This window comes from Spea bombifrons, chromosome 11 (assembly GCF_027358695.1).
Source record: "Spea bombifrons isolate aSpeBom1 chromosome 11, aSpeBom1.2.pri, whole genome shotgun sequence".
Lineage (NCBI taxonomy): Eukaryota > Metazoa > Chordata > Amphibia > Anura > Pelobatidae > Spea > Spea bombifrons.
This window is the reverse complement of record NC_071097.1, coordinates 2,909,482-2,935,810: the sequence shown is the minus strand read 5'-3', so window position 1 is coordinate 2,935,810 and position 26,329 is coordinate 2,909,482. Positions and strand designations below refer to the sequence as shown.

At 46.1% G+C, this 26,329-nt stretch overlaps 2 protein-coding genes across 2 annotated transcripts; one reads left to right on the top strand and one right to left on the bottom strand.

Annotated features, from left to right (window-relative positions):
• Positions 1–2,465: 2,465 nt before the first annotated feature.
• Positions 2,466–10,803, top strand: CALY (calcyon neuron specific vesicular protein). The gene is made up of 5 exons (XM_053450645.1): positions 2,466–2,599; positions 7,683–7,819; positions 8,639–8,758; positions 9,375–9,488; positions 10,406–10,803. The coding sequence occupies exons 2-5, from the start codon at positions 7,697–7,699 to the stop codon at positions 10,598–10,600; spliced, it is 552 nt and encodes a 183-aa protein (XP_053306620.1). The 5' UTR covers positions 2,466–2,599; positions 7,683–7,696; the 3' UTR covers positions 10,601–10,803.
• A 6,512-nt stretch (positions 10,804–17,315) lies between these two features.
• ECHS1 (enoyl-CoA hydratase, short chain 1) lies at positions 17,316–23,452 on the bottom strand. Its single transcript, XM_053450636.1, has 8 exons — positions 23,345–23,452; positions 20,261–20,458; positions 19,693–19,820; positions 19,433–19,532; positions 19,134–19,238; positions 18,616–18,735; positions 17,952–18,019; positions 17,316–17,526 (listed from the first exon to the last, which is right to left on the bottom strand). The coding sequence occupies exons 1-8, from the start codon at positions 23,427–23,429 to the stop codon at positions 17,461–17,463; spliced, it is 870 nt and encodes a 289-aa protein (XP_053306611.1). The 5' UTR covers positions 23,430–23,452; the 3' UTR covers positions 17,316–17,460.
• Between the last annotated feature and the right edge of the window lie 2,877 nt (positions 23,453–26,329).

Below are 26,329 nucleotides of genomic sequence, written 5' to 3'. Positions count from 1 at the left end.
CATTTGTATGCGTTCTTATAAACCCGACTCCTTATCATACGGCCTGTAGGAAACATTAGATAGACTCAGTCTTGGAGGAATGTCTATGGAGGAACGGACTTCATTAGCACTACCATAAAGCATTAGCTCAGTGTTGGGTTTCAGCAGGGAAAGCCACCCGAAGAATCACACGACTGGCAACAATGGCGGCCTCCAGATCAGAAGATGAAGGAGAAAAAATATGTTTTGTTTTTCATGGTGGCTAAACCCTCATGATGACCACCATCCAACGATGTTGGGCTTTTAGTGTAGCTGATGGATCTTCAAAAAGTGGAACAATTCACTTTCCAATATTCCCCCTATCTAGCGACTGGAGAAAGGTTAAACTCCAAGGACTATTCTCAACCTCAAGTGGGCAGAAGATAAACCTTGGGTCAAATATTTACTTTTCATCGACCGGAAGTAAACATTGGTCTGTAAGTCTTGTAGTCGGTATCTGTTTTGTGTGGGTGAAACCAAAAAGTCTAGTAAAGGTTGGCGATTGGCTGGTGAGGTGGCACAAGCTGACCAGAACATTGGCTTGACTTGGTCAAGATATGGGCAAAATAAGTAGACATAAGCCCTGTGTGAGGACCAAAATAATAAAGTGAAAGAGGAGCTCAAGACTTGACCAAGGTCTTCCACACTTTCCATGCTGGACTGAGCCACTTGTTGGGCTTGAACCCATGTCTGCTTGACCAGCAGTACTAGCGAGAAGAGCCAAAGAGTCAGGCCAGGCAGCAAACATCAGAGATGATGTGAGGTGGAATGGGTCAGTACCAGCAGCAACAGACCAAATCCAGGGATGGAGCCAAAGGTCACTAACCCAGGGACGCCGGTAGCAAAAGGACAACATGATGGATGGGAGAACTGGTTGAGGGGAAGCATCCAGTAGTGTGGGTTGTGAGTTTGGGACTGTCCCTTATATACGGTACAGTTTGGTGGTATGTTACTCTCTGTCTTCAGTGGCGGCTGGTGGGAGAAGTACGACGAGAACCTCAGGACAGGAAATTCCTATTGTAACCTTCTGCCACAGATGTCCTAAAAACTACACTGATCAGCTGGCAGCCGATCAGTGGCAAGGACCATCAGGCCATGGGAGGGGGAGGCAGCTGCAGGGCTGCAGCTTCTAGCGTGCCACGGAACAGCGGTGGAGCTCGGCGAGAAGGCTCTACGCTCTTTTACGACCCGGGGGCCCTGGGATATGACATCATATCCCGGTGCTCCATGCCTTAAAGGCACAGCGCCCCTTTTAACGGAGTGAAGACACCGACCACGGAAGGGGCAGCTCGGGCAGCGTGAAAAGCTCAGCATATATCTGGCTCACAGAGGGTTAAGGTTAATCACAGAGTACATGATTACAGTGACATTAAACTGCCCCTTTATTTGCGATTTTGTGTTCTTTTAGTTGCCATTTTTTTTCGTGGCAGATAAATAATTGCTAATTAATGCATGTTAACGATCAAACGCCGCCGCACTGCCGCCGCCGCCGCCGCGCCTCCTGAATATTCATGTTCGCTTCCAAGTTCCCTTTTTGTTTGCGAAAGTGTGAAGAACATCTGCAGTGACGGCCGCCCGGCCGCCCGCCCATCCCCCGTCCGGCTGCTCCATCCATCTACATGGATTTCGTTGTTAACCCCTTATGGTAACAATTCGAAAAGAAAAAAAAAAAGTTATAATTTTATTAGTGTTCCGATGTTATTTTTTTATTAGAAAAATCCTTTTTTTTAATTTGGTTTTCCACAAAATGGTCTCCAAAGGTATCATCATCTGGAATGTGATGTCACGCTGGCCCTCAAAATGAGGGCGGTTCCCATGATGCTCTCTCTTCGTTAATTCAGGGTGACCTCATGACATCATGATGTTCCCATGCCGCCCAGATGTCCCAGTTTTCGTGGGGCAGCCCTGATTTTTTTTTTGGCACTGTCCTGCTTTCGCATAGTTCACAGTACGTACGCCGGAAAGGCATAAGCCTGGTTCTCAGGACAAATTCGGGACTGTTGGCAACTATGACAGTGATAACAGGGATTTGAAACCCCCTTACTTAATATTTCCAGATACCAGATTCCCACCCATGTTTACATTCCCTCACTGTACTAGCCTCTGCCACCTCTGCTGGGAGGCTGCTCCACTTATCTACTGCCCTCATAGTAAAGTAAAACGTCCCCCAATATCCCACAAAACCAGCAGTGAAACGGTAAAATTTTTAGCCTGGTTATCACCCAATTGGCATTATGTCATCATCCTTTTGCATTACCCCACCCTATTACATCATAGTTATCCTCCCTCCCACCTCCAACCTATTGAAACAATTTTTTGTTGCTAACATGATGTCATTAGGGATAACGGCTTTGAGTTGTTGATCTGGGGGATGCTGGTCCAGCCCCGCCGGCTCTTGTCGTGCTCATAAGAGACTTAAGAGCCCCCTCTTTTGGAAGACGGTCGGAAGAAACGTCACCTTGGCAACCAGGCTCCATCACGTTGCGCACAGACACACACACGCACACACACATACACATCCTGACGGGCGCATCCGACTCCATACACCATCCCGGAGAGAGAGACACAGAGACAGAGAGAGGTAACCCTTGGGGGGTTAAGGAGGGCTGCATTAACCCTTTCAGCTTCGACGGCTGCCACCCCACCCTCTTGCGGCTACCAAATCCAATTTGCCCCTTTTTGCATCTTCTACCCCGCTCACCGTTAACCCTCCTTCTGCCAGAAGAAACCTTTCCAAAGGTGGTTTCCCCGATGCAGCTTGAAAGGGTTAAATCGCGCGTCCTCTTAAACTATACATTTTGAATCCTCACCGTGCATTTAACGTACACATCATCGTATGTATTATTCTTTTTTTCATGTCGCGTGTGCGCAATGTGTGTCATGCACGCAGAAAACCCTGCTGCTGGTTAACCCGTTAAGCGCCGAGCCGAAAATGCACATTTTTTTTTTTTTTTTTTAAATGTCATCAAAATTTCCATTTATTCGCATGGCGGCTTCATCCTGATGCTGCAGCAGTCGCAGGCACAAAATGCGATGCATTCCCTTTGTGTGGTCCAGGTGGGAGGATTGGGAATTGGAGCGTTAATAACAAGCATTGTTGTTAGGGGGGTTTTTTGGGGGGGATTTTTTTCTTTTTCTTGTCTCTTTTCGCATTGAATCGTTCATCCTTTAGGATTCTTGTCTCGTGTTATCTTTTATAACCGGTTACGTAAGGATTCTGATAATGCGTGATCTGCGTACTTACAGGAGGCTTTGATTTTTAGTAATTTTTTTAATTTTAAGAAATTTGCCAAAATTGTGATTTTTTTTTTATTCTCAATCAACAGTGTTTTGTATTGCGCATGTAACATGATGTCATCAGGAATTCTATGCCTGTTATAAGAGAAGGCTGGCATCCGACTGCTGTAATGGCGTCTACAAGCATTTTATAGTCAACACATTATATATATATATATATATTTATTATATATATATATTCATATAAAATATATTTATTTATATATATATATATTATATTGATATATAATATATATATTTATAATATAAATATATATATATGTTTTTGTAAGGATCTAAAACTTATCGCCATCTTTCGAACTTTTTTCACTAAATTTCCGGCTAAAGATCGATTTCATTCTATTAAAGATTTAATATTTTGAATTATTATTTTTATCATGTTCTTTATATTGCTATTATCGGAAAAGCTATAGTTTTTTTTTTTACTTTTCATATATGTATATAATACCAGTATATATATATATATATATATATATATATATATACTATATACAGTATTATAATATATCTATCTATCTATCTATCTATCTATCTATCTATCTATCTATCTATATATATATATATATATATAAATATATATATATTTATATATAGATAAATATATATATATATATAATATTCTTTATATATATTATAATCTCTCTCTCTCGCTATATATATATATATATATATAATATATTCTTTATATATACCGGTATATATTTATATTATAATATATATTACTGCTTATTGATGCTGGTCAGTAAATAGAAGTACAAAAGTGCAAATGATAAAACTGGAACTTTGAGCCCAAGTTAAAAAAAAAAAGTATTTATTAACTTGGGATAACATATAGAAACAGGGAGCTTGGATATGATGTCATATGCTGACATTGCGAGTTGGCTGCCAGTGGAATTTGATTGATGACATACCTGGGAATTCTCAGGGTCGCAACGTCTGGAGCCGACTCCATTTATAATCTACATTGATCCGATGATATCTAAGATGCCCAATTAAGCCATTTGCTCCCTGTGTGTTATGGTTGATATCCCTGCTTGAATGCAGGTGACTCAGTTAAGTGTATCTTTAAATAATGACAATTTAAGGTGTTAGAGCCGTTTGATGAGGGTCTGTATGATGGTCTGTTAAAGGGGTTCGTATGGTCAGTTCATTTATTAAGCCCCCAAGTATGGTTGACTGTCCTGCCCCAGCCCCACCTATGACCCCCACCACCAATAGAAGGTGTCCTTCCGCAGGCATCTGATCTTGGTGATCTCACCTCTTTGAGATACCCCCCCACACACACACATTTCAGGTGTCCAAATTGGAAACGCACCTGTCTTATGGGGCGTGGCTAGAGGCAGAAAGGGGGTGTGACCAGACCAGTCATTTTACATGGTCAGGGTTGGAACCACCCACCATACTTGAAGACCTACCTCAGCTTCACCAGGAGGCCTCGCCTCCATTGACTTTATGGCTCCCTGGACCCGCGATCCCCACCAGCAAAGCTACGCAGGACAGTACCCAGAAATTGGGACTGTCCGCTTAAAATCGGGACAGTTGGGAAGTATGGTGATTGGTTAAGAAAGCCCTTTTTTTTTAGTTTTTTTTTTGTTTTTTAGTATGGGGGGGGCGGTGGAGAAGGCCGAGAACTTGAGGACAGAAAATTGACCAGACAATGCTGGCTCTGCCACAGGCTGCCACTGATCACAACAGCTCCTTCTATGTAACCTAGCATTCTGCTGCCGCATTCCGTTGGCCTCTAGACGTTGGCGCTCTGCCATCAACTGGTTAATCCGAGCGGAATGTTCCAAGGCAGCGAGAGCAGAGTATTAATACCCACATCGCACCCGGCTACCGGGAGCTGTTAATTGGCTCAGAGGTGCTAATTAGCTTTTCGCATAGAGTCCCACGTCTGAAGAGTCTGCGGTGTGAAGTGTGACACAGCAACCAGCGATTTGCCCTCCCCCTCTGCCCACGCCATACAACAGGCTTAGTGGAAATGTTCCTTTACACTGTTTTTTACATACCTGCCGAGTGTCCCTGTTCGGGTAGGTCAGTCCCTCTGCATACATGGGGACAATCTGGCTCCAGCTACTCGGAGCCCTCCCTTTCCGGGAGGCGGATAGAGCTGACGGCGGCGGGCAGGAGCCACTGACGCTGCATGCAGGGCTGGCCCCGCCATGGCTGGAGGGGAGTGGGGAGTGACGCGACCATGGAGTTTCTCCATGGTGACCCAGAGAAGCGATGTTTCACCTGGAGTCTCCGGGTGCAACCCCGAGAGTTCCCAGGTATGCTGTTTGGACACCTAAACCCTGTGCCCTGCTTTCCTCCCCAATGCCCCTCTTTTCTAGGAGCTCGTAATGTTTGCGGGTATGAGGGTATCACAAGGTTCTACAGCCCCAAAAGACCCTATAATGTGTATAGAATATAGAAACCGCCCACAACTTCAGCGGGGCCGCCCACAAGTTCAGCAGGACCGCCCACTGATGCCAGCGGGACCGCCCACCTAAAGGGTAGCTGGAGCCTGGGTGTTCCCAGGTATGCTCGTAACCAGTGACAATCCACCATAAACTCGATCCCCAATTATGATCACTAAAACCCGATGTATTTCCCTCCCCGAAGGAATCTGCAACCTGGACGGGAAATAAACACAAGTACTCCAGGCAAGCAGTGGTGGTCCAGAGCGACAGGAGTGGCGGGACCCCTTTTATGCTAACGATTTATGTCTGTGACCTTTCAAACTGCAGCTGGACCTGGATATCGCTGCTACTTCCCGCTGAGCCTCTGTCACTGGTCTGCTCAGGGGAGATCTCTGTGTCTTTTTTGGAATGCTGGGATATGATGTCATCTGCTGAAGCCCTGTAGTGAAGATGTTGGCTGCGGAGGGGGCAGCGCGGGGCGCTATTGGATATTGGTCTCTCCAACCTATCCATGGAGCAAGAGGGCGATGTGCCCTCACTCAACTTTGTCTTCCCCTCGCCCTCCATTGCCCTTGATTAGAAAACTCCACTGCCTATAGCTTGCACTTTTTGTGTTTAAGACCCCAGCAATAGCACACACATACACATACATACACACACCAGCTCCTTTCCTCACGCCACTAACCCTGTGCTCACCCCTGACACTCTAGCACCACATACACTAACACCCACACATACACACTGACACCAAATACTAACACACACTCATGCTAACACCATACAGTGACACACACTAGCAGCATACACTCACACATGCTAGCATCATATACTAACACACACACACACTAACACATGCACACTCTACCACAACACACTCAAACACTCATACACCACACACTTACTCATGCAAACACTCCCACGCTCTCACATCATCAGTGCGGCCTGCAGCGCTCCTACCCCTTCCCTCTTACCTTGCAAGAGAAGTCCTGTCTTCAGCTCAGTTCACACTCCCCACCCTTCCATGTGTAGTTGACCTTTTCACCGCTGGAGTGCAAAACTCCTGTGTGTATAGCTAACCCCTTCAACACTGGAGTGTAAAACCTTGAGTGTGATGGAACAATGTAAACATTGTGTCAAAGCGATGGTTGAGTTGACAATTTGGCTTCAGTTCACTTTATCTCTTTGTAGGATCTGGAGAAGCGAATTTCCAACATTATCCAACATAATCAAACCATAAACAGTAACCACCAGAGTCGTCAGTTACAGATCCCACCTGGCATCCTTGTGCTGGGATCTGTCAACTCGTAGACAGTAAATTGTGGTTCGTCGCTCCAGAGAACACATATAAACTGCTTGAGAGTTCAGCGTCGGTGGGCTTTACACCACTCCAACTGCTGCTTGGCATTGTGCACAGTGACCCATTCCATGCAGCTCCCAACACACGGTGCTTGTGCTGATGTTGGTCCCAGAGGCAGTTCGGAGCTCTGTAATCCCGTAGGGAACAGGTGATTGTTATGGGCTACGAGCTTTAGCACTCGCCTGCCCCGCTCGTGAGTGTGCGTGGTCTACTGCTTCGTGGCAGCGCCATGTTTAAAGTCACCAAGCTCTTCAGTAAGACCCAAGTTTGGCCATGGAGATGGCTGCCCAGGAGCTCCATTTTATACACCTGTCAATAATTAGGAAGGGGGGGGGTCCACATACTTTTGGGAAATACCTAAACTCAACAATTAGGAGGGTGGTCCACATACTTTTGGTCAAAAGACCAAAAACCATAAAACCTTCTTCAGGAGGTGGTCCGTGTTCTCCATATTAAAACATTGTATAGAGTCACCGTAACATGTTCTCCAGTCTAGGCCAACCCTATAGATTTATGAACTATTTGTTATGTTCAAGCGATTGAGCTTCCTTCTATTGGATGAAATTAACTAACGGACTGTGTTGTTTTCTTTTCCCACCCATGTCCAGTTGTTCCTGGGATCATGGTGCAGCTGGGGTCTAGCCTGGCAGAGAAAGCGGACAATGATCAAGGTCTGGAGGAAGACAAGGTCCCCTTGATAGCTCCTCTGGATGTCAAACAATTGGCACAGCCCTTCCCTGACAAGGTAACGGACACGTGTTTTCGGAATGTTGACGTTTCCTGGGTGGTTTTGGTACAGGGATGTTATGTTTCCAAAAATATTAGAGGGGTACATCTTTACTACTAATACAAATGCCAAACTTCCATTTACCGATAGCTGCCCACTCCTTAAACCCTACAAAGAGGACCAAGACCATCTTGGGGGACCCTGAATATCAATTAATTCAATTATCATGGCTGGGGCTTTCTGAACTCTTTTTGTGTCACTTTGTGGTCTACTGGTAGCTGACCTCATAATTCTATATACATTAATGTGACTTTTAGGACTGTAGAACCCTGTGATACCTTCACACCCCGCAAGCATTCTGAGCTCCTAGAAAAGAGGGGCATCAAGGGAGGAATTTAAGGCACAAAGAAGAGCTAGCCCTCCCAAATTGGAGCACTTGGTAGGTACATAGGTCCTGTAGCAGCCAGAATTAGGCAAATCGGACATTGCGTCATAAGAACCAAACCAGGGCTGATCCAGAACCCAAGCTGGCTTAGAAGGAAGGTGGTTGAAGACCAAAAACATGAGCAGTGGAGGGCTTTCAGATGTCTTGAGCCAATGCCACCTCGTCGAGCCGTAGCACCATCTGCACACCCTGATCAGGGCATTAGCAGGGTAAATAAAATAGCAAAAACAAAGGGCAAAAAAGTCAATACTCCTTGTCCCATTCAGGCACAGAACCGGAGTGGTGAGTCTGACTTTAAGGTAGGGAGTAGAGAACATCGGGTTCTGTAGGTTTTGTGGCTCAGTATCCCAGAAATCTTATAGCCATCTTAAGGCCTATTTTTTTTTTCACAGCTGATTGTAAAGACGAGGACAGAGTATCAGCTGCAGCAGAAAAAGAAAAGGAAGATACATGTTCCGGGAATCAAACGTCTGAACATCAACTTGTATGATGAGGTCTCTGAGAAGGTTAAGGTGAGTTCTTCTGGCCTTCAAAGATCTTGGCGAAAAGGGATATTTTTTTATACAGGGGATGCCGTGAACATTTCTCAATTCCAGACTTTTTTTGTGGTCACTCCTGCCAACTCCTGTAAAATGAATGCGGAAACTTTTTTCTCCTGATATAATTGGCCATGGAAAGTCTTCAAAACTACTTTTTGTTAAAAAGTTTCATGAAACCCAGAGTAGCATTTTCTTTTTTTTTGTGACGTCCTTCATAACCTCTTAGTGAAGAAGACGAGGTGAGCACCAAGCTTCCATGTTTGATGATCCTAACTTGGTTAATATTTACTGGTGCCCATTCCCCCAAGATCTCCCATCTCCTGAAGGGTTCCAGAGCTTTGCCTTTTATTATGATGAGGAACCTTAGTTCTAGCAAATATAAATAAATAAAATAAATAAAATATAAACTACTATTCCATGGATTCAATTGGAGTTTTATCTCAGATATGATGGTTAATTTATCATATTAATTATTCTATGTGCTGAGGAACTGGAAGTGGAATTTGTGATGGGTCTTCGTCGATTTCATTGCAATGTTTAGCTTTAGGTAATAATGATGATGTCATGTTGTCTCCATGTTCTCCTCCAGCTCACTGGGCTAATCCTGATCACCATGGTGTTTCTGGCTTGCCTCCTCATGCTGGTGATGTACAAGGCTCTGTGGTACGAGCAACTCAGTTGTCCAGAGGGATTCATTTTTAAGGTACTGTGGTCCGGATTGTTAAATAATTGAGTGGGCAACATGAGCTGAGCTAGGGGTGAGAAGACCCGGGTGGGGATCTGCTCACAATGTAACCTAGACTTACCACCACCATAAGCAAAGTCCTCACTAGTAGAATGTATGCCTGAATGGACCTGGATAAACCATTCATGTTTAGCTGGGTTACATTTAACCATTGGCCTAGCAGATCACCCTAATGGGCTACCGAGCTCTCCAGTCCAGTTGTAACTGGCCCATTTTCATTTTGCAGAGGGGATGAGTTAAAAATGTGGGACTCCAGTCAATGTTGAGAGTTGACTTAAGCATTTACTCGTCAACACGCATTGCAGTGGACTCCACATCAAGCTGCACCATCTTGGGAATGGGCCACAGGAGGCTCCCCCTAGCCCAATTGTACCTGAGTGGAGGTTTATGCAGTTAGTAGACCACTTTCCCTTGATCTCCACTCCATTGGGCACACAGGACAAGAGGGAGGAAGCATTAGAAGAGGTTTTTGGGGGAGACCTCTGAGGCTGGGGCAGCTGCTCATTTTGCCCTGTGTTAAAGATGGCCCTGCTTGGGAATCAGTCTCCTTGGAAGCCAGTGTAATAGCCTTTTTTGGTGAGTCTAGTTCACCTCAATTGGGATTTACTCAACCTTTAGTAAATAGACCCAAAAGTGTTGATAAGAGAGCTTTACTGGAAGAGCAGCAGTCCACATGATCCATAGAATAACAACAAAACTGGAAAAGATACCCTCAATGGATTAAGAAGCCTCCCAGCTGAAAAACGGGGCCCTTCCGTCATATGATGTTGTTTGGCGTAAACAGTGTTAGGGTGTGTGTGTGTGTGGATTTAAGGTATGGTTAAGTGCTACTTTATGGAATAATATGCCTAATGCCCGACTCTTTCCTTTCCCAGCACAAGCACTGCTCCCCGACAGACCTGGAAATGTACTACTCCCAGCAAGAGACAGGACCTCGCGGTGCCCTCTTGACGGCGATCACACAGGCTAAGAAAACTCTACCCGAGCTTCCCTCTCCCTGGCTTCCCGTCTTAAACGCCTTAAAAGAGGCAGAAAAGGCCAAACGGGAGCTGGGGGGCGCACAACATTAAGCCTTGAGAGTTGTAGGAGAGGGACGTACCGTGGGAGACGGTGTAAGCACTGGGGGGGAGTGTCGGGTGGTGGGGGGGAGGTTAATTTAAAGGGTTCCCTGTAACCCCGCACTACTACTACTCTGCCTGAAACATCTGCGTGTAAAAGCCTCACTTCGAAAAAAAATTACCGGAAACATAATAAAGAAAAATACACGTTTACACATCTGTATTACGGTTTTGTTTTTTTTATATTAAAGTGCAAGCGCAAACAACAGCAACAACCCCAAGGGAGGCTACACCCAAGGGGAATGAATAATCGAGCAGGAAGTTTAGATGACTGCTCCCATGGTATACTCAAAGGTGGATTTCTCATACATAGTAATAATAAAGCTCATTTTAATTTGGTGTACGGAACTGTAGCACGTGAGATTAGGGACAGATCACTTCAAGGTCCGACCCTTTCATGTGACGGCGTTGTTATACGAGCAGAAAGAGACACAGGAAACCGCTTCCCTGCTCTGTCGTAGCTGTGTTTTTGGCATAAGAAGCACGGGGATCCTCCACTTCTTAGAGAAAATCAGAAGGATATTTGCTCTGCCCGCAAATGACGCACATTCTAACGCTGTACAAAGAGACTCCACTCAGTCTAACACTATATACTGACACCCCATACACTCTAACGCACACTCTAACACTGTACAAAGAGACTCCACTCAGTCTAACACTATATACTGACACCCCATACACTCTAACGCACATTCTAACGCTGTACAAAGAGACTCCACTCAGTCTAACACTATATACTGAAACCCCATACACTCTAACGCACACTCTAACACTGTACAAAGCCAATCCACTCATATACACTATATACTGACACCCCATACACTCTAACGCACACTCTAACACTGTACAAAGAGACTCCACTCAGTCTAACACTATATACTGACACCCCATACACTCTAACGCACACTCTAACACTGTACAAAGAGACTCCACTCAGTCTAACACTATATACTGACACCCCATACACTCTAACGCACACTGTAACACTGTACAAAGAGACTCCACTCAGTCTAACACTATATACTGAAACCCCATACACTCTAACGCACACTCTAACACTGTACAAAGAGACTCCACTCGGTCTAACACTATATACTGACACCCCATACACTCTAACGCACACTCTAACACTGTACAAAGAGACTCCACTCAGTCTAACACTATATACTGGCACTCCATACACTCTAACCCACACTCTAACACTGTACAAAGAGACTCCACTCGGTCTAACACTATATACTGACACCCCATACACTCTAACGCACACTCTAACACTGTACAAAGAGACTCCACTCAGTCTAACACTATATACTGACACCCCATACACTCTAACGCACACTCTAACACTGTACAAAGAGACTCCACTCAGTCTAACACTATATACTGACACCCCATACACTCTAACCCACACTCTAACACTGTACAAAGCCACTCCACTCAGTCTAACACTATATACTGACACCCCATACACTCTAACGCACACTCTAACACTGTACAGAGACTCCACTCAGTCTAACACTATATACTGACACCCCATACACTCTAACGCACACTCTAACACTGTACAAAGAGACTCCACTCGGTCTAACACTATATACTGACACCCCATACACTCTAACGCACACTGTAACACTGTACAAAGAGACTCCACTCAGTCTAACACTATATACTGACACCCCATACACTCTAACGCACACTCTAACACTGTACAAAGAGACTCCACTCAGTCTAACACTATATACTGACACTCCATACACTCTAACCCACACTCTAACACTGTACAAAGAGACTCCACTCAGTCTAACACTATATACTGACACCCCATACACTCTAACGCACTCTTAATGCTTTTTTAATGGCAGAGGCCTACCACATCAATGTCTGGCTGGAGGTGTTGCCACCCGCGTACCTTACTGCAGCGCCTTGAGAGGTGGCCACGTTTGAGCTCTTTGGTGCAACATAGCATAGACCTCAATTAAGTTTACAACTGTCAGGGCCAGTGAGGGCAGCTCAGGGCTTGACTAGGGATGACTAGGTGGCCCCGGCTACCAAATGATGTAGGTTTTTATACTCATGTAAGAGCTCGGCCAGGCATATCCAGCTGGCAGCTGCACACTTCAGCACCAGACCTGCCATCTTACGGCAGATGTGGTGAGTACTGGGTGCTGTTGGCCAGAGGTCTACCAGGTGGCCAGACTGAGATGTTTAGTATCGTCAAAATGCTGGATCGCTCTCAGAACAGACCCCACGATTTTGGGTCAGCAAATAAAAAAAATGACACAGACTTTATGGAAGGGGGAGAAAAAAAAAACCATAGCAGCTGCCGCAAAAGCATAAGAAATTCCGTGTCCCTTTCAACGCCGTCCCGTCATCAACCCCCTCTTTCTTCGTGATGAGGTTATAATTTAAGTAAATGAGGTCCTCCGAGCGCGGAGTTGGGGCAGCTGTAAAGGTTTAGGAATGGAGAATCAAGAGGTAGGAAGGAACGAGGGGGGGGGGCGACGGTTGAAGAGAAGCCCTCTCTGTCTGCTCCTCTGAATACCCATTTTTGTCTTCCGATCACACGCTGATCTGTCTTGGCATCAGCTTTTTTCCAACGAGTTAATCACGGTTTGCCGAAATGTAACGTTTTGCCTCTTTTGTAGTCCACGAAGGCTTCAATTTGGCTATACATTTATTATTTTGACCTTTGGCTGGCAGGGGACCAGACTTCAAAAGGCAGTAACTTTTCCTTTAAGGGGGGAAGCTTTGTGGAGAGATTTCAATGGGGTTTTTTTCTTCTTCTTCTTTCTCCCCATTGGTCTTGAATATAAAAGAGGACCTTCTTCTTCTCAGAAGATGAAGAGCGGGGTAAATAAAAGCACCTAGGGAGCGATATTCATCGACGAAAAAAATCAATTAGTCTCTGGGTTTGAGAAGCGGCGTGAAGAATGGAGGGAGGGCGTGATGGAGTTTAGTAGAGTGACACCATGAATTCTTACCCCTTTTAATCAGATCCTGCATGGTCCTCGTCAGAAAGCCAACGAGAACGATGGGCCGTGTCTTTGTATGCACAGGCCAAGGTATTGTGACTTCTCGTCAAACGTTGGAGGCCGTTGCTCACTTTGTCCTTCTTATGAGGGAGAATGAAGTTTAGGGCTGAGATGGAATGTTGGAACTTTGGTAGAATTTCAAACACTTTCAGGGTTAACCGTTTCATGGTTCTTCAGAAGAACAGAAGAACTCTTCGGGGGGGGGGGGCGATTGTCACATATGCCACCGAGACGATTGAACGGTGGAACCATAGAGAATGTTTTTTGTCACTGCTGATGATAATTAAAGATAACCTTGGTAACCAAACTCTTCAAAAATACTTCTACTGGATTGTCCATCAACGTCTTAACTTTTATGAAGGACCACAGACCAATATTAGCTTCCCCGGCTCATACACCCCGCCAAAACAATTCCTTCCTTCCTGCAGAGGTGGTAGAGAATAGCATATGGCTACTGAATCCTGATTAAGGTCTGAGTCTTGGATGGGTCTGATCCGTCATCAGATTCTGATAGACTCAGAAACCATCCTGAGCTCCTAGAAAGAGGGACATCATGGGAGGAAAGAGGGGCTCAGGGAAAGAGGGGCTTTGGGTGAGGGACTGGACAAGCTGAACAGGGACACTTGGGAGGTAGGATGGGTATTAATCATCTTGTGCATGCGTGGTAGTACATCTTTAAGTCAGGAGCCATCAGCAGCAGATGTGATTGGTTGTTTGGGGGGGGTTCCCATCATGCCCATGAAGGTAGGTTATCATATTAATAAACTGGCGCAAACGGAGCGTCGTCCGTCCTGAAAGGAAAGGGGAGATTTCCAAGCGCCTGTCCTGTTTATTCACCAAACTATAATGGCCCATTAGCCCTCGGACAAAGAGCTGACAAGCGGGATTAATTCCGCCCCAACAAGGGGTATAATAGGCATTGAATAATCTGATTTGTCCTTTGAAGGTGTAACCCCCCCTCAAAAAAAAAAGGCAGAGAAGTTAAAAGGCTGAGCTAATGAAAAAAAGGGGGGGTAGGACTCAATAAAAGAGAGGGAGGGGCAATTAACCCTGTAAACACCAGCTCAGAGCCCCTCAGTCCTACTAAAGATTGGCATTTGATATTGAGCCGAAATAGAATAAGATAGAGATTCGTATAAATTTATGGAACCTCGGAGGTCTCTTTCTCAGTAAAATCTTGACTAAGCGATGAACTTTTCCCACGTTTCGTTTATCGCTCTCTCTCTTTCTTTAGATGAGATTACATCGCCCCCTTCTGGTCAATGCCTACATTCCCATGCTATATTGTCTCATCCATTCCAAGTGTCCCTGCTTAAGAGGACCAGTCCCTCTTTAGATCCCAGATGACCTGCTTGCTGAGCATGAGGGCATCGCAGGGTTCTACAGCCCATCAACGATGTCCACGTTGTCCCCTTGGAGTCATCCCCTGAAACCCTCGTAAGCGGGTTGACCAGATTTGGTGATTTTGTCAATTTGTACGAACCTCCGAAAACGAGGAGGAACCCCCAACGAAGCCAACGGAGGAGGAGCTAAGAATTTTCATTGGGCGCTTTAAGGCCAGTAGCCACCCATTGACTTTAGGTAGATATGAGAGGCCACAGGCTACGTTTTCCTGGAGGGGTGTCGCCAGCAGTCCAGGGAACACGGCCAGTCTGGGCCTAGCTAAGATCCAGATCCCCCGCAGCACTGCAAGGGACCTGGATCCTCCTCTCTGGCAGCCGGTGGACGCTGCTGTCCGGCATTTCCTCTGGGGCTTCTATGATGGAGCGCCGGCATCACATGACCTTCCAGTGCTCAGTCATAGAAGCCCCGGCGGGTGCAGAAGGTTGTCTACGTACATATGTCCACCGGCTGCCCCCACTAGACACCAAGGAGTCTGAAGCACGGGGGACAAGTCTAGGGATGCATTGGTAAGTGTGTGGGGGGGGGCAGAGTGGTATATCTGGGGGGGAATGGCACACAAGGGGGTATAAGGCACATCAGGGGGCAGAATGGAAAGCCGTGGGGCAGGTTGGCAAATAAAAGGAAATAAAAACAAAAAATGCACTTTTCTCATTCATAGTTTTTACATGTGAAAATTTACTAGCAGAACTTTTTTTTTTAAGGTATTAAAAGCTAGTTTGGGAAATACTTTTATTATTATTATTTTAGTAAAATATGAAGGCGATTAGAGAAATACCGTGGTGATAGAGAGAGAAATTCTTTCTTCTGCTGTTTATTTATTTATTTATTTTTTTTAACACCCAGTTTTTTCGTTAAAAGTATTATAAACAGTAAAATTAGCATATTTTTTTTTGTCCAATTAATAAAAAAATTGGCCAACGAATCAATTGTGAAAATAATCGTTACTCGCAGCCCTAATCCCGATCTAAATATCCCCAACGAACCTCGATCAGTGGCCGGTCTCGACTTAGATCCAGGAGCCGTATACCTATCCCCTGCGTGTTTACATCCCCCTCGCTGTATAAGCCTCTACCACCTCTGCCGGGACGCTCTTCCACCTATCTACCACCCACGACTCATTACTATCCTTCAAATAGCGCTTTATTACAGAGAAATAATACTCCGGTGCCTGGCTCCGCCTGAGACGCGTATAAGATCTCCCCGCCATCTAACCTGATCCGCCGCAAGGAAATCGTCCTCTTTTGTCGGGAATAAACACCTCGGCCCGATTACGCCATTCAGAATATGAGATAACGAGACCCCCCCGATAACAAGGGGGCGAGATAATAAAAGAGTAATTCACGGCGACAATGGGACTTCATGTTAAATATCAGGAGCCGCGGAGTAACCAGAGCCCGGCAGTCGATAATGATGATGATGACGGGGAGGGAAAAATAGCGGCCGTGGGGTACAATGCGGCTCATTCAGCAAGGGGGGGCAGAACGGAGGGTTTTAGCTAATTAGCCTTCTGTGCTGGATGGCAGATGAATACTCTTGTTACAAACACGTCCTGGCACGGAGGGCCGATGTTTTCCATCCCCCGGCTCGGGTTCAGGCTCTGCGGGGGTCCCCGTGGAAAGATCGTCTGTCACCGACGGTCTGTTTCTATTAATCGCCCTCAATCTCTGGAGATCTACGAGCCGTCGGCCGACGAGAACGGCCCGTAACAAGCAGCTCTCTGTGTCCGCCCCGGCAAAAAAAAGTAATTTGACCCAGAAAGCCCTTAATTTACGAAGGGAGGTAGATGAGTGGCAGAGCCTCCAGCAGAGGTGGTAGACGCCAACACATTAAGGGGATATGGCTCCTGAATTGTAGGTGAGAGCGATGTTTAACTCTTAAAAGGGACGCTCCAGCATCCCTGGACAATGAATACATTTAAAGGGCGCTCCGCCTGCGCAGCCAATGAGCTACTGAATAAGCCAATCTCCTACTGAAATGAATGAGTGCACTTTTCATGCATGCACATTGGGGGCGAACGTATAGGGGGGGCCACCGCAAAACGTTAGCAGGAAAACCACGAATATTAAGGTGGAAATAAACCCGGCCATAGCGGCGATTATAGCACTTATTTCAAAAAGACACTAATAACTATTTGCCTCTACCGCTTCTGCTGGGCAGCAGCTGCACTTATCTACCACCCTCTCTGCAAATACAAAAGATACCAGCAGAGCCTTCTCATGGAAAAATATGTATTTTAATTGGTTCTTGTAGTGCGACAATCAAACCTCAGCCGTGGACGGGTCATCAGAAATGCAGGCGACAAGGGGGTCGACCAATCAGAATCAGCTTTATTTAAAGGGGGCTGGAAAGTCCCTGCGGCGGTGAAGCCTCCCGAGGCTACTGGTCGGTAAACTTTGCCTTTCTCTTCTCCACAAAAGCCGTCATCCCCTCCTTGCGATCGTCCTGCAAAGAAATAAACAAACAAAGCAATTATCGGAGGGGCCGGAGATGCCTCAGATTCAGAAGCCGTATGCCTAAGCCCGCTTGCCTTATTAGCCTCTACCACCTCTGCTGGGAGGCTGCTCCACTGACCTACCACTCACTCAGTAACCATGCATAGACTTTACTACTGTGATCAGCCGGAGATGGAAATTATTAATTTTAATAAACTATTTTTGGATTATTTATTATATTTTTTTTTTTTTAAACAATTTTATTATTTCTAGACACAAACACAGGGAAAATAAATGTCAAAAAAAATAAAACCGCCTAAAGAAATTCTTCACGTGATTTTAAACAAGGGGGAGCGGCGACGCCGTCCGCTTCTAAGCAAGAAGATGAAAGTTAGGGGCCTGCCAACACTCGACGCCTAGTGAGTGAGCACTTACCGTGGCAAAAGTGGAGTGGAAGAGTCTTTTCTCGAGTCGGTTCCCCTCGGACAGGGAGAGTTCAAAGGCTGGCAGAACGAGAAACAGAGATTAATAGACAGAGGACCTCCCTCACTGATTGGCTGCTCGGCTTAAAAGGGCAGTTACGCCCAGCAGTGATTCGCTGACGTCTTTAACCCTAGAAGTGCTGTTATTACTGATTTATGGGGATCTTTGCCCAGGCACAGGGAGGATTCCACTAAAAACTCAGCCAGCTCAAACTTCATGGGAGACCGGCCCCATTCGGCCCCCGGATTCTACAGCTGTAAAGACTCAGACCTTAATCAGTCGTTGGTCTCGTCTTAGATTCAGGAGCCGTATGTCTATCCCATGCATGTTTAATCCCCTCACTGTATTACCCTCTACCACTTCTGCTGGGAGGCTGTTCCACTTACCTACCACCCTCAAAGTAAAGTTTTAGTTTCCGGTCTCTTGTTCTAACATCTCTCCTCCTTTGAAATAAACTTCCCTCCTGTATTTTGTTAAATCTCTTCCGGGTGGGGGGGCATTTCAAAGATTGACCGACAGTGATGATTGGAGTTGTAATCTGAGTTTAGGGCTAAAGTCATGGATTTAGTGAATTCACCCCCAAGGCTAACTAACTAGCCCCCTGCCCGGTCCTCACCTCCATTAACCGCTTCCTTCGCCATCGACACGATCAGCTTAGAGTTGCCGGCTATCTTCTCCCCACAGCTGATCGCCTCTTCCAACAGTTTATCAGCCGGGAAGACTTTGCTCACAAGTCCTGCGATGACATCATATCGAAACAACCTGCTTTACATTCTGTATATATATATATTTAAAAACCACATCTGACATTCTATTCCTTTCCTCCGAAGGCTTCGTGTTCTATGGCAACAGCCTATCAGTGGCAGGGTTTGTGTCACGTGACAATCGCTACTGGTAAAAAAAAAATGCGAACGATGTAGCATTTTAAATTAAAACAGATTATTTCAACAATGGAAAAAAAATAATATTTTAACATTATAAATAGAAATACAAAAAAATACAAAAATAAAATATAACTTAAAATAGAAAAAAAAGTAAAAATAAAATACAAAAATATTAAAAATGAAAATGTAAATCAATAAAAAAATTATAATTAATATGTCCAAACACAGCTAAAACCCCATATTGCCATACCAGCTTGTTTTGCTTCCTGGGCCGAGATGCGATCTCCAGTGAGGACCATTTCCATGGCCAGCGACTTGCCCACCGCCCGCGTCAGTCTTTGCGTCCCGCCGGCGCCTGCGGAGGGGCAGAAAGGGGTCAGACTCCCACCCAAAGCGCCAGCAAGTAATAAGACACAGCCTGATTAATTCATGTTCTCGGCGTGTGGCTCCACCCAATCCAGTTTTTCCCACCTAATAAAGCTGGCCACACCTCCCCAACACCCCGCCCACAAACAGCAGGGGGGCGAAGACCAGCCACAGACACCGTACCTGGGATGGTGCCCAATAAAATTTCTGGCTGCCCGAACTGTGCCTTTTCTCCGGCATATATTATATCGCACATCATAGCCAACTCACATCCTCCTCCGAGCTATGGGGAGGAAAAAAAAGGAAAAATAGTCAGAAATCAAAACGATATATATATATATATATATACACTATAGATAGGCCCACTGTAATGTTCTATGTGTAGGTACTGCGTGGCTATACAGACATAATGCAGTGTATGGCGGACCCCCCCACACACTCACCGCGTATCCGTTGACAGCCGCGATGACGGGCTTCTTCACAGAAGAGACGCGGTTCCAGTGAGAGAGGAAGCCGCCGCCGTAACATTCCTGGAACGTCCGGTTCTGCATCTCCTTGATGTCGGCTCCAGCTGGAACAGTAAATAAATAAGTGCATTAAAATGTAAAAGTTCCACATAAGGCCCAGCCGGCCCCCCGTCTAATCTGTCTAACGCATGTTTACATGCCCTCGCTGCGTTAACCTCTACCACTTCTGCTGGGAGGCTGCTCCACGTATCTACCACCCTTTCAGTAAAGCTATTGGTACTATGGCAAAGTAGTTATTGGTGTTAATTCTTCGCTCTGATGTCATATCCGCTTCTTTTCATTTCTAGTCAGGTAACCAAACCATATTATACGGAACGGTGAGCCACTGTAAACAAGACTAATGTGTCACAGGTGGCTAAATAAACAATCAAAGATAAATTATAGATCATTTCATTATAAATTAGTTGTTGCAGCCCTAATACAAAGCCTAACCCCGCCCTATAAATGGCGACAGCCCCAGGAGGAGGCGGTAGACGTCACTGACCGGCAAAGGCTTTCTCGCTTCCTGTGATCACGATGGCCCCGACCTGCGGGTCCCCCTCGAAAGAGTCCAGGGCCTGGTTGAGTTCGGTCATCAGCCCATCGCAGAGAGCGTTCAGCGCCTTGGGACGGTTCAGCTGAATGAAGCCCACGTTCTCATTCTTGCCCTTGCGCTCCACCAGGATGTACTGATAGGCCGGACCTGCCGGGGGACACGTAAAAGATATATACGTCAGGGCTAGGAGCCAGCTAAAAAAGTTAGGAGCCAGGACTTTTTTTTGCCCCAGCACTCACAGTCTCACACTTTACCCCAGCACTTTGCCCACACTAAAAAGCACCAGTGCATACTTTTAATTACCATTAATTAACAGAGTTTGCCTTTGCCCCCAGTCTCCCATAGGCATCTTTGTCACTAAACATGGGACTATGGGAAGCTATTTAGTGACAAAGATGTCTATAGGAAACTGGGGACAGAGTCTCCCATAGGCATCTTTGTCCCGGCCTCCCACTGCCAAGCATGCCCCCAGTTACTTCCACTTACCCGACCCCGATGTGCACCCTGTAGGATTCATTCCCGCTGCTGCTGCCGGCGGCTCCACCCATCCTCCTCACTGAACGGGGCTGGCACCGCTAGCACTACCCTACCTTCATGGAGGTCTGTGGACCTCCATCACCACCTACCCCACCCGATCCGGCCGGTAACGTCACGCGCGATGACCTCACTGCGCAACTTTATTAATAACCGACAACTGTCAGTTAAAGAGGTATGGGGTCATGCTGCTTAGATGCCAGTATCTCAAGCATCTAAGCAGCTACAGACCCCCAACATATACTGTTGGAAAGGTAATCGTCTCACCTTTGGTATAAGGCTTGTAAAAAAAAAAAGACTAAAAAATATTAAAAAAGTTTAAAAAAGTAAAGATTAAAAAAAAATTGTGGGGGATCTCTAAAGGCAGATAAATAAAGATCAAAATTGCCTAGAGACCCCCAAATTAAATTATCTAAACATGAAATAGTTTAACTTTAAAAAAAATAAAAATTCAAGTATTCTAGTTAAATGATCACTGTGGTGCTGTTACCACAGCGATCATATGGCTATGAAAAGTCACATTCCCTTTTTAAAAATCCCCCATTGATGATGGGGTTAAATTTAGCCAAAGGCAGAGGGAGGCAATTTTTGAATCCTGATCCCCCTTTACCATAATTTCTTTGGGATTGAAAGGGGAGAGAATGGCGTGTGCTTCTGCGAGTGAATGTATGGAAAGTATGGCGTGTGCTTCTGCGAGTGAATGTATGGAAAGAATGGTGTGTGCTTCTGCGAGTGAATGTATGGAAAGTATGGTGTGTGCTTCTGCGAGTGAATGTATGGAAAGTATGGTGTGTGCTTCTGCGAGTGAATGTATGGAAAGTATGGTGTGTGCTTCTGCGAGTGAATGTATGGAAAGTATGGTGTGTGCTTCTGCGAGTGAATGTATGGAAAGTATGGTGTGTGCTTCTGCGAGTGAATGTATGGTAAGAATGGTGTGTGCTTCTGCGAGTGAATGTATGGAAAGAATGGTGTGTGCTTCTGCGAGTGAATGTATGGAAAGTATGGTGTGTGCTTCTGCGAGTGAATGTATGGAAAGAATGGTGTGTGCTTCTGCGAGTGAATGTATGGAAAGAATGGTGTGTGCTTCTGCGAGTGAATGTATGGAAAGTATGGTGTGTGCTTCTGCGAGTGAATGTATGGAAAGAATGGTGTGTGCTTCTGCGAGTGAATGTATGGAAAGAATGGTGTGTGCTTCTGCGAGTGAATGTATGGAAAGTATGGTGTGTGCTTCTGCGAGTGAATGTATGGAAAGTATGGTGTGTGCTTCTGCGAGTGAATGTATGGAGAGTATGGTGTGTGCTTCTGCAAGTGAATGTATGGAAAGTATGGTGTGTGCTTCTGCAAGTGAATGTATGGAAAGTATGGTGTGTGCTTCTGTGAGTGAATGGAGATATGAAAGGCGTGTGAATGGTCAGTAATTAGGGTTGAAGCCTTGACGTGGCATTAGGAAGTTAAATCATGGCACAAAAAGTACACATTTGCAAGAACTACACCCCTTGGCGCATCAAATGAGGGGCTGCATGTGTTTCTAGGACAAAAGTTGAGTACGCAAAACATAAATAAATTTTTTTATAAGTGTGATATTCACTTATTTGTTGTGCACGGCAGATTTGTGATACAAATACAAATAAGACCTCATTTTCTGCAGCTGGGGGTGTAGTTTCTGAAAATATATCGTTTTGTTGGCATATTTTAACATCCCGGGCAGCTAGAGCTGTTTAATAGACGGCGGCCATGCATTAAATTTAAAGATGTCTAGTAAATTGAACTTTTAGCAATAAAATTAGAAAAACACGGTCTTCTGTTCTCAATTTCTGTTTATTTTACACCGGTTACCTACTACAAATATTAAGCAACACAGCTTTTGATATTACGGTTTAGAAAAATAAAATGACAAACTAGTTTTTATTGAGTCTGAAGTGAAAAAATACATTCCCCCCCCCCCATTTTTGGCTTTATTTTGCTGACCTAATGAGACATGTTTTTGTTAAAATACAAAATTATCATAAAAATAATTTACAATATTTGTAAAATATAAAATTACATTATAATTTATACACTGAATTTAAAAAAAAATATATAACTTAATTAATAAAAGATAATTTACGATATTTTTAAAATATACATTTTAATATAAACTTAAATTAAAAAAAATAAAAGTATAAAATTAATATAAGCTATAATTTGCAATATCTTAACAATATGAATTATATATTAAAAAAAAATACTAATAAATGATAAAAAAAAAATTCATTTATATATATTGTTAAAAAAATGGAGTTTACGTTATTGACAGTATTTTTAGCTTGAACATTTTATACCCAGCACTTTTACTTAATATCCCTTACTTGTAACTCACAGAACCTTTTCACCCCTACCCAATAATGCCTTATTCCCGTTACCCTTGAGCATTTAATGAAGTTATTCTTCAATAACGGCGCTTTTATAATACAGCCCCCATTAACGCCATGTATTTTATATATTATTTTATGGACGTACCGGCGCTATACCCCCGGAACACCCCTTGCCGAACGTAACAAACAGGGCTTGTCAGACGAGCGATCCCTCTGCACAGCGCCGCCATCTTGACTACTGGCACGCATGCGCTGTGACCCTTTACTGCAACCGCCGCTCGCTTCTCGCGCATGCGCATGGATCCATCCGGGGAAGCGCGCCCTTTTGTGTAGGGTAGCGGCTAGTTCCTACCCAGTAGAAGGACTCTGGTGATGTCAGCAGACCATGTGACTGTTTGGTCACATGGTACAAAGAACTACAGGAAGAGGAAGCAGCAGCAGCAGCAGCACGGGAAGTGCAAATGACTACAAATGAGCTGAGCTGAGCTGTGCTGGGCTGCTGTTTCTTTTTCAATAACCTGGGATGTGAGGATGCAGTTTTAACAGAACTCCTGAAAATACAGAATATCATGGAGGCAGAAGGAAACTTGAATCTGTGAAATAATTCACAGTGAGTCTCTCTCTCAGTGCCAGTGTCTCTCTCTGTGTGCCAGTGAGTGTCTCTCTCTCTCTGTGTGCCAGTAAGTGTCTTGCTTTCTCAGTCTCTGTGCCATCGAGTGTCTCTCTCTCTCTCTGTGCCATCGAGTGTCTCTCTCTCTCTCTGTGCCATCGAGTGTCTCTCTCTATCTCTCTGTGCCATCGAGCGTCTCTCTCTGTGCCCGTGAGAGCGTCTCTCTCTGTGCCCGTGAGAGCGTCTCTCTCTGTGCCCGTGAGAGCGTCTCTCTCTGTGCCCGTGAGAGCGTCTCTCTCTCTCTCTCTCTGTGCCCGTGAGAGCGTCTCTCTCTCTCTCTCTGTGCCCGTGAGAGGGTCTCTCTCTCTCTCTGTGCCCGTGAGAGGGTCTCTCTCTCTCTCTCTGTGCCCGTGAGAGCGTCTCTCTCTCTGTGCCCGTGAGAGGGTCTCTCTCTCTCTCTCTGTGCCCGTGAGAGGGTCTCTCTCTCTCTCTCTGTGCCCGTGAGAGGGTCTCTCTCTCTCTCTGTGCCCGTGAGAGGGTCTCTCTCTCTCTCTCTGTGCCCGTGAGAGGGTCTCTCTCTCTGTGCCCGTGAGAGCGTCTCTCTCTCTCTCTCTGTGCCCGTGAGAGCGTCTCTCTCTCTGTGCCCGTGAGAGCGTCTCTCTCTCTGTGCCCGTGAGAGCGTCTCTCTCTCTGTGCCCGTGAGAGCGTCTCTCTCTCTGTGCCCGTGAGCGCGTCTCTCTCTCTGTGCCCGTGAGCGTCTCTCTCTCTCTCTGCCCGTGAGCGTCTCTCTCTCTCTCTCTCTCTGTGCCAGTGAGTGTCTCTCTCTCTCTCTCTCTGTGCCAGTGAGTCTCTCTCTCTCTCTCTCTCTCTCTTTCTCTCTCTCTGTGCCAGTGAGTGTCTCTCTCTCTGTGTGCCAGTGAGTGTGTGTCTCTCTCTGTGTGCCAGTGAGTGTCTCTATCTCTCTGTGTGCCAGTGAGTGTCTCTCTCTGTGTGCCAGTGAGTGTGTGTGTCTCTCTCTGTGTGCCAGTGAGTGTCTCTATCTCTCTGTGTGCCAGTGAGTGTCTCTCTCTGTGTGCCAGTGAGTGTGTGTGTGTCTCTCTCTGTGTGCCAGTGAGTGTGTCTCTCTCTCTATGTGTCAGTGAGTGTGTGTGTGTGTCTCTCTCTCTCTGTGCCAGTGAGTGTGTCTCTCTCTCTCTCTGTGCCAGTGAGTGAGTGTGTGTGTGTCTCTGTGCCAGTGAGTGAGTGTGTGTGTGTCTCTCTCTGTGCCAGTGAGTGAGTGTGTGTGTGTCTCTCTCTGTGCCAGTGAGTGTGGTACAAAGAACTACAGGAAGAGGAAGAAGCAGCAGCGCGGGACGTGCAAATGACTAAAAATGGGCTCTCTCTCTGTGCCAGTGTGTGTCTCTCTCTCTCTCTGTGCCAGTGAGTGTCTCTCTCTCTCTCTGTGCCAGTGAGTGTCTCTCTCTCTCTCTCTCTCTCTCTCTCTCTCTCTCTCTGCCAGTGAGTGTGTCTCTCTCTGTGTGCCAGTGAGTGTGTGTGTCTCTCTCTGTGTGCCAGTGAGTGTGTGTGTCTCTCTCTGTGTGCCAGTGAGTGTGTGTGTCTCTCTCTGTGTGCCAGTGAGTGTCTCTATCTCTCTGTGTGCCAGTGAGTGTCTCTCTCTCTCTATGTGTCAGTGAGTGTGTGTGTGTCTCTCTCTCTCTGTGCCAGTGAGTGTGTGTCTCTCTCTCTCTGTGCCAGTGAGTGAGTGTGTGTGTGTCTCTCTCTGTGCCAGTGAGTGTGTGTGTGTCTCTCTCTGTGCCAGTGAGTGTGGTACAAAGAACTACAGGAAGAGGAAGAAGCAGCAGCGCGGGACGTGCAAATGACTAAAAATGGGCTCTCTCTCTGTGCCAGTGAGTGTCTCTCTCTCTCTGTGCCAGTGAGTGTGTGTCTCTCTGTGCTAGTGAGTGTGTTTCTCTCTCTCTGTGCCAGTAAGTGCGTCTCTCTCTCTCTCTCTGAGATAGAGCGTGCACTCGCCTCGAGGGAGAGAGAGCGTGTGCTCGCCTCGAGGGAGAGAGAGCGTGTGCTCGCCTCGAGGGAGAGAGAGCGTGTGCTCGCCTCGAGGGAGAGAGAGCGTGCGCTCGCCTCGAGGGAGTGAGAGAGCGCGTGCGCTCGCCTCGAGGGAGAGAGAGAGAGAGCGCGCGCGCCGAGAGAGAGAGCACGTGCGCGCGCCGAGAGAGAGAGAGAGAGCGCGTGCGTGCGTGCGCGCGCCGAGAGAGAGAACGCGTGCGTGCGCGCGCCGAGAGAGAGAGCGCGTGCGTGCGCGCGCCGAGAGAGAGAGCGCGTGCGTGCGCGCGCCGAGAGAGAGAGCGCGTGCGTGCGCGCGCCGAGAGAGAGAGCGCGTGCGTGCGCGCGCCGAGAGAGAGAGAGCGCGCGCGTGCGCGCGCCGAGAGAGAGATAGAGAGCGCGGGCGCTCGCCGAGTTGAGATCTTCACAATGTATGTGAGAATGTGATAAAATAAAGCAACAGCTGTATATGTTTCAAAA